At 56.4% G+C, this 8,010-nt stretch overlaps 1 protein-coding gene across 3 annotated transcripts; it reads left to right on the forward strand.

Moving 5' to 3' along the window:
* The first annotated feature begins 971 nt into the window (after window positions 1-971).
* Window positions 972-7,864, forward strand: Taf1c (TATA-box binding protein associated factor, RNA polymerase I subunit C). 3 transcript variants are annotated; one of them, XM_057754345.1, is made up of 15 exons: window positions 972-1,079; window positions 2,070-2,208; window positions 3,018-3,099; window positions 3,270-3,367; window positions 3,440-3,529; window positions 3,616-3,689; window positions 4,125-4,363; window positions 4,469-4,585; window positions 4,690-4,807; window positions 4,896-4,967; window positions 5,122-5,257; window positions 5,362-5,499; window positions 5,943-6,117; window positions 6,197-6,334; window positions 6,414-7,864. In XM_057754345.1, exons 2-15 carry the CDS (start codon window positions 2,071-2,073, stop codon window positions 7,307-7,309), a joined length of 2,511 nt encoding a protein of 836 aa, XP_057610328.1. In that variant the 5' UTR covers window positions 972-1,079; window position 2,070; the 3' UTR covers window positions 7,310-7,864. The 3 variants fall into 3 exon arrangements, with proteins under 3 accessions (XP_057610328.1, XP_057610329.1, XP_057610327.1); XM_057754346.1 differs by having other exon boundaries at window positions 998-1,079; window positions 2,109-2,208; XM_057754344.1 differs by lacking the exons at window positions 972-1,079; window positions 2,070-2,208 and adding an exon at window positions 2,642-2,926.
* The last annotated feature ends 146 nt before the right edge of the window (window positions 7,865-8,010 follow it).

Below are 8,010 nucleotides of genomic sequence, written 5' to 3' on the forward strand. Positions count from 1 at the left end.
CTGGGATTGCTGAGACATCCAGTTTCATGAACCGGCCAACTACCAGAGTCTCACCTTTTTGGTCATGAGACAGCTATTTTTGGCCTACCCAGATCACAGCTGTAAGCCAGGCGAATAAAATCTCCTCTATTCTATATTCATCAATTTGTTCTGTTACTTTCGAGAACCCCAACTAACACACCCAGAAACAGATTCCCTGGATAACCTGCTATACCGAGGAGACAGATTTAAGAAGTTGTACTATTTCCAGAACAAAGGAAATCATGACCCAAAGCAGTTTTCAAACACACTGGAGGGAACGCCAGGTTGGGGAGGTTACAGCGAAGCAGGAGGGTCTATGTTAGGTCTCAAGTTGGGCGTGGTGGCGCACGCCTTTAATCCCAGAGGCAGAGACAGGCAAATCTGTGAGTTCGAGGGTAGCCTGGTCTACAGAGTGAGTTCCAGGACAGGCTTCAAAGCTACAGAGAAACCCTGTCTTGAAACCTCCCCCTACATCCCCCCCCCAAAAAAAAAATCTGTCTGAAGACATTCTTGACTTCCGAGTGTGTGGACAAAAGTGGTCGGTGAGCAGAGCCACGCATCCTAAATTTCAAGTGAAAGGCAATTTACAGGCGATGTCCAGAACTTGATGCCTCTGAGTTTGAACGTGTCCCCCAAAGCACCCAGGTGCACACTGGAGTTTGAGAACTACAAGTCCAGGAGTATCTGTAAAAGCAGACTCTCAGGATTTACGGCCAATAAATACAGTGCGTTGCTCGTCGGAGTCTCTCGGTGCTTGCTGAGCGAATCCGTTTAAGCTTCACAACACCTCCATAGGAAGTTAATGAAGCAAAGGCAGTTATCATTCAACCCCGGCAGAACTCCACACCTCGGGCTCCGCGACCACGCCAATCCCTTGTCCGACCGGCAGGTGACGCTGGAGGACGCTGAGAGGCCTTGCTGAGGGCGGGATTTCCTGTGTCTCGGGAGCACTTCCGGCCTGGTCCGGAAAATAGTTCTGTGCGACCGTGGAGTCTGCTGCGTTCAGGGCTCAGGAACTGATGAGTGACGCTCCGGCTCCTTTTTGGCTCCCGGATCAGGTGAGACTGTCGCCGGGAACCAGCATGGTCTGCGCGCGGGGACGATGTGAGCACGTGGCGCTTCCGCGTGGCTACAAAAACCCACGGCGGGCGGGGTCCGGGACGTTTGCCCTGAGGGAGGGAGATCTCGGGACCGGGGCTCCACTCTGGCACACGTGTGAGCGACTTAACCCCACACCCATTTCTCAGACGCCTCAAATTCTGGGCCTTTATTCCGCACCCAGCAGGCGCTAGTGTTCAGGAGGTGCTCTATGTTGCTGGTGTTCGATTTAAGTTTTCTAAAAACGTGGGCTGAATAGCAGATAATGCTTCTAGAGAGGTGGGTCTCAACTTCCCTGTTGCCGCGACCCTGCACTACAGTTGTAGTACACCCCAGCCCTAAAGTTATTTTCGTTGCTACCCCATAACTGGAATTTCGCTGCTATGATTGGTAATGTAAATAATGGTGTTTTCTTATGGCCCTAGGCGGCCCCTGTGAATGTAAATATCGGTGTTTTCTTATGGCCTTAGGCGGCCCCTGTGAAAGAGGGTTGAGAACTGCCGTTCTAGAGAGTTCCTACTTTTATTCGATCCACGGGCGTATTCAGAGAAGCCTATGAGTGGGAAGACAGTAATAATATGCAGCCCCAGTCCCCAGAAGGGTGGAGCCTCGTCTGCCCTTCCACTATCGTGCAGGGCGCTTATCCCAGGCCTTTCTCCACACACTCTTATGTTTGCCCTGTGGCTGTCTTTCTCTCTGGCGCTTTCCGTGCCTCAGAGCCTTTTACACTCACTGGTCATTCTCCCTGGATGTGCAGACCTCTCGCCCTGACTACCCTTAGGGAGATCTCACCTGTCCATCAACGCCGTCCCCTGTGATGGAGGACTGAGCAGTTTTCCTGAGGCCCTTACTCCCTGGCTTTAGGCAGCAGAGTCTGGTTTTTACCTCCCCTGAGGGCACCTTTCGGACTCCTATGAAGGCGTGTGTGACTGTAGATCCCTTCTCTCCAGGATGGATTTCCCCAGCTCCCTGCGCCCCTCATTGTTTAGGACTGGTCCTCTTGGCATGACTGACGGCCCTGACCTGTCCTTCATGTGCAGCTGGAGAGATGCACTCACCATGCCTGGGTCTCAGCCCCCGGACTGCAAGGTGAGAATTGAAATAGGGCCCTTCCTTTGGTCGCCCCCCCACATCCTTCACACCCAGTGGCACAGGTGGTAGGGAAAGAGTGCCAGGCAGGTGCTGCTCCTGCTGTCCCCAGGCCACCCTGCTATCTAGAGAGGGTCACTCAAGAGAACCTGTGATTCCTCTTTTCTCCGTCTCCCTCCCCAGGTTCAGCAGGTATTTATTGGCCGGTGTTTCTGTGCCAGGGTCCTTACAGGCCCAGGAGCCCAGCGTGGGGAACTTAGGCAACCCTTCCTCAAGGACTGCCAGCTCAGGTGGGAGAGCTTGTACCAATAGGCAGACCGGGTATAGTGTGGCCTCGGCTCTGCTGGACCAGTGGAATGGCAGGGACTGCCGGCGTCTTGGGAGGGACATTGTTAGCTGCCCAGCTGCCTTGTAGAATTGAGTACTTAGAGAAGAGGGGGTCAAAAGGGGGGTGTTGAGGGAGGGGGTGTTCTTGGACCTATGTGACAAGGGAGCCTTGCTGGTGCCTGCCGTAGCCTCGCTAAGTGAGTAACGAAGTTAGAGCACAGTGGGCTCCAGGCGGGCAGTTATGCTTCCTTCTCTAGAAGCTGGTGCAAGTGACGTTCAGAATACAGGTTCCGGAGGTGGCTGCCTAGGATTAAGTCCATGCCTTCTCCTGGCTGACTCTCACCTGGGGCAAGGGACAGCAACCTCATGCTTCTGTTTCTACATCAATGAAGTGAGCAGCTTCACAGAGCTGTCATGAGAACTGAGTGAGTTGTAGTCTGGAAGTGCACCTCTGCCGTGCTATAGCTATCCTGTTCCCCTAGGACCGGACAGTGCCATTGGTCAAGAACCTGCTGTGGGAGCCAATGACACCAGGACCCCTCCCCCTGCTGCCTCCTGGTCCTGGTAAGGGCCTCTTTCTGGGCTCCCTCCAAGGACCTCAGCTCTCTCTCTCTCTCTCTCTCTCTCTCTCTCTCTCTCTCTCTCACACACACACACACACACACACACACACACACACACAGGTATTCCAGGTTCCCATGCCTTCTCAAATTCTGACCTCTCTCTTCCCTTAGATCCCTGGGAACCTGGCATGACCCCTCGGGACCTCCTTTTCCGGGGAGGTCACCGCTACCAGTTCCGACCTCAAGTTGGGCTGGATGTCACTGAGCAGGTGAGTGCTCCCTGGGTGGGATTGTGCTGCACAGCCTGGGCTGTGCTGAGTGACACAGCCATTCCCCCACAGCTCAGCCGCTTCCTGTGGGACCATGGGGACATAGCCTTCGCACCCCTGGGAAGACTCATGCTGGAGAACTTCAGATTGGAGGGAAACAAGGTGAGCAAGTACCATTGGCTGGGTAAAGGGTCGGCCGCCTCCCTGGTGGGTCCCGGGGTTGCAAACCTGACAGACCTTCCCTGCAGGGCTACTCGAAAAAGATGACCATAGTCAGCGTGAAGAGGCTGCTTCAGGACCTCGGTGGACACCAGCCCTGGGGGCAAGTAGCCAGTGAGAAAGCAGCCATGGATAGGCCTGGCTGGTGGTGGGAATGTGGAAGGATCTGGCATACAGACCAAGGTCATGAGGGAGTTCACATACTCCCCGACTCGGGCAGCGTGGTGGATCTTAGGCACAGCCACATCCAGGTGTTCAGAATGCTGTCAGGGCTCTCCATTTTCCCATCCACTTCCCTCTGACTGACTTAATTCAGGTAGCAACAGGATGGCTTCTTATTCCAAGGAGTGAGTGCCTGAAGTAGCACAAATCGTAGAAAAGACCCGTTGACCTGGCTGGAGCCTCAGTTGTCTGTGGGCCGCTCGCTAGGAGGGCTTGGGGTCCAGGAACTGGGTAGGGTGTATTCTAGGTAGTTATGACAGAGGCTGTCTGCTTGTCCTTCACTGTCCCGGTGCCATCCTCTGCTGTTCTGTCCCAGGTGTCCTTGGGCTTTCCTTAGCCGCCGGCTCCGTCGCTTCTCCATCCTTGGGGGTCCTGTCCTGAGCAGGTCAGTGTCCGTGCTTCTGGGCAGGCTGCTGCATGAAGAGCTGGCTCTGCGGTGGGAGCAGTTGCTGCTGGATGAGGCCTTCACTGGGGGTGCCTTGGCCTGGCTCCCTGGAAGGACAGCCCGGGCTGGACAGCTGGTCTACCCTAGTGGAGGTGCCCTGGACAAGCTGTGTATCCTTTCTCATTTGGTGGGGATCCTGAGGCCGTCCACAGTGGTCCAAGGGAAGTGTGAGATGGGTGACCGGAGTGCATCCTGATCCTTAACTAGGGGTTCAGATTTCCAGGAGGTCAGTGTGAACTCAGGTGGCAATCCCCGGGTCTTTGAGGACCCTGGACATATCCAGCTGCGGGGACCTGTACGGCAGGTGGTGACCAGCACTGTCCAGGGAGAAAGTGAGATTCCTTCCCCTTCTTCCTTCCTCTCCTTCTTCCCTCGTCTAGCTGGTTACCACCCTGCCATACATACGCTGCAAGCCTAACCTTTCTGTCCTCCCCAGCATTCCTGGCCGTCCGCTCTGACTACCACTGTGCCATGTGGAAGACTGATAAGCAAGGGCCGCCAGCACCCCTGAAGGTGCTGCAGGTGGAAAAGGGGGCCACTGGTGTTAGCCTCAGGTGAGAGATGTTGGCCTCCTGGCAAGGACAAGGGGCTGGAGGAAGGACTGGGTTGCTGGATCTTAACACAGCACCCTGTGTCCTGCAGCCCTCACCTGCCAGGAGAGATGGCCATCTGCAGCCGTTCTGGAACTGTATGTCTGTGGACCCCACAAGATGGGTAATTTCCCTTTCCCCTGAAACCTTCCACCCCAAAGCAGTACTATGGCCTTCTGCGCCATGGCTCAGTCCTCTTTCCCTCCATTCCCACCTCAACACCCTTGTGACCCCAAGCCCCACCAGGACCACACCCATGATCTGCCTTCCTCCTCAAGGCTGCAGCTAGTCTACAAGGACCCTGAGACGCTTGCCTTCCGTGATCCTTCTCCCTGGCGCTGGGCAGACTTCACTGCCCACCCCCGGGTGCTGACCGTGGGTGACCGCACAGGTGTGAAGATGGTTGATATTCAGGTACTGGTGTGAGGGGGCAAGAAGCGAGAGAGTCAGAAGTAATGGGCTGCAGGAGGCCCATCTCCAGCCTGAGACTCTGGCTGAACATGCTGTACTCTCCCTAGGGACCCCCAGGCTGTGGGCTGCTGCTGTTCCGTGCTGGAGCAGAGGCCGCTTGCCAGAAAGGAGAGCGGGTGCTGCTTGCCCAGTACCTTGGGCAGCCGGGTACCACCTGTACTCCTCTGCATCTCATCTGCACCCAGGTGAGCAGCAGCTTCCTCCCTGGGCTGACTCAGCCTTCTACAGATCTGATGCCAGCAGGCCTGATGCACAGCCGTAGGAACCTGGGAGTGTTGGGTCCCTGTGCATCTCACTAGGGCAAGCAAACTGGGTCATCTGCAAAATCAGATGAGAACCTGGGAGGAGGCAGAAAGTGACTGTAGCTCAGGCTACCAGGTGGCACAAGAGTCTTCCGTTGGGGGCAAGGTTTTCTTCATGCCTCTAATGAGAACCCTTCTGGGATGGTGCCGCATGCCCAGGAAGTACATATTACCAGATTTGGTAGGCCAAGTTGAGCAGGACTTGAAGGCTGATGGGAGGGCCTTCCTCTGGGTGTTGGGTACTTCCTACAATCTGTGTGGGTTAGAAAGGATTATTGGAAGACTGGTGCCAGGCATCAGCCATGCCCACCTCTCTCCTTCTTCAGTTCTCGATCTACCTGATGGATGAGCGCCTACCCATGGTGCCAATGCTCAAGTGGGACCATGGTCTGCCATCTTCTCCCCTGTTTGCTCGCCTGCTACCCCCAGCTAGCCCTGGATTCCCACGACCCCTGCTACTGGGGGGCCAGGGTGGACAACTTCAGCTGCTGCATATAGCAGGTCAGCCAGGAGGGAAGGAGGCTCATGGAGACACCCTGGGGCTGGGGCTGGTATACCTAGCTCTCTGTCCTTCCTCCAGGAGAGGGCCCTTCCATGCCCCAGCTGGCAGGGCCTCCTCAGTCTCTGCCCTCCATTGTCGACTCCCTTTCCGCCTTTCCCCCACTGGAACCCAGGAGGCAGCAGCAGCTGCAGGAGCGTCTGGAGGCACCAGTCATAGGTGCGATGGGCAGAAGGGGCCTGGGGCTGCTGTGGGAAGGTGCTGCCAGACCCTACAGCTCTTCTCCCTCCCTGTCTAGGTCTGGCTGCTGCCCCACCCTGTGCCTCTGTCCCTGCGCTGCTGCTCTTCCAGCTCTCAGCAGCTGGAGACATCTTTTACCAGCACCTACGCCTCCATTCAGCCTCCAGTCTTGGAGAAGGATCACCTGATCACCCAGCACCAGAGGGCCCTGTACCCAAGGCAACAGCACCTATGGATCAGTCCTCTTGGACCCCTCAAGCCAGTGTCCGCTGCAGCCGCTGGGCGGAAGCCCTGATGGAGCTGTCCCCTACTTGTCCAGTGTGGGCTGCCCCCACCTTTTCCCACCGCCGTTTTCTGGGCCACATGGAGCAGCAGAAAAGCCAGTCCATGTCACAGAAGCTCCGAGCAGCCATGGCCAAGGGACAGCTCTTGCGACCTGAGGATCTGGGTACACTCCCCAGGGCAGAGCCGCCCCCTGCACCTCAGTGCAGCCATCAGGATGAGCTCACTGAGCGCTTGGCAGAAGCCTGGGAAAATGGGATAGCTGCCTGGTGGAAAGGGCACCGAGGTCAGACCTCAGGGTCCAAGACACAGACCAAGCGGCCAAAGCGCCGGACTCAGCTGTCTAGCACCTTTTCCTCGCTCACAAGCTACTTGGACATCCCAGATACCAGCAGCCCCTCTTGTAGCCAAAACGTTTCTACCTCAGAGGCCCCAGGGTCCCAGCCCTCCCAGGAGTTGACACAGGAGCTGTGGACGGAAAGTGTGCAGCATGAACGTCGACAGACACTCCAGGACTACATGGCCAAGCTGCCACTTCAGAAGGACACTCCAGGACCTGTGGCTACACCTCCTTCCCAGGCCTCCAGCCTCCGGGCCATGCCTTTGAGGCGGCAGGCACCTCTCCTGTCTGGCTCCCATCCTCCCCGGAAGAAGTCACGGATGGGCTTCTGAGTGTGGACAGCCATGCCTGAAAACCTAGCCCTCCTCCAGGAGCCTTGCACTGAACTCAACCAGTATGGTCTCCAGGGCAGATCCTCTACCTCCCAACGACAGTGTGCCCAGCTGAAGGAATGGGGAACAAGTCTGTTTTGTGTGTTTGATGGCAGGTTATTCAGTGCTCTGGCTGCAGAGGCTCCCTCGGGGTCACCTATCCCAAGTCTCTGGGGACTCATCCAATGTGGACTGCCCCCACCTTCTTCCACTGCTGTCTTCAGGACTCAGTGGAACAGCAGCTAACTGGCCAGGGCCAGCTCCTGCACTGGGGATCTGGTCTGGTTACACCTCCCAGGGTCCCCTGCATCTCAGTGCATTGGAGCTGATGGAAGTAGAGCCCTTGTGTCAATCTTAGCCTCCCATCCTCAAAGACAATGGTGTTGGGGGCTGAGGTAGCCCGATGTGGGTCGGCAGCTACTGTCGTGGGCTGTTTGTGACAGTCCACATGGGCTCTGTAGGAGTTGATGCTTTGACTCTGGCTTAGGGACTGAATAAACCCATCCACTAGCCGGGATCTGGATGTCGTATGAGCAGAGATGTTGTCTCGGTGCTTTTCCATGCTGATGTGTAAAGCCCTGCTCCCTCCACCTTGGGGATGCACACACAGCACAGGGTTTGGGGTGGAGTCTCTGTTCTCATCAGAATGAGGCCTGACTGGC

This window comes from Chionomys nivalis, chromosome 21, assembly GCF_950005125.1.
Source record: "Chionomys nivalis chromosome 21, mChiNiv1.1, whole genome shotgun sequence".
Classification (NCBI taxonomy): domain Eukaryota; kingdom Metazoa; phylum Chordata; class Mammalia; order Rodentia; family Cricetidae; genus Chionomys; species Chionomys nivalis.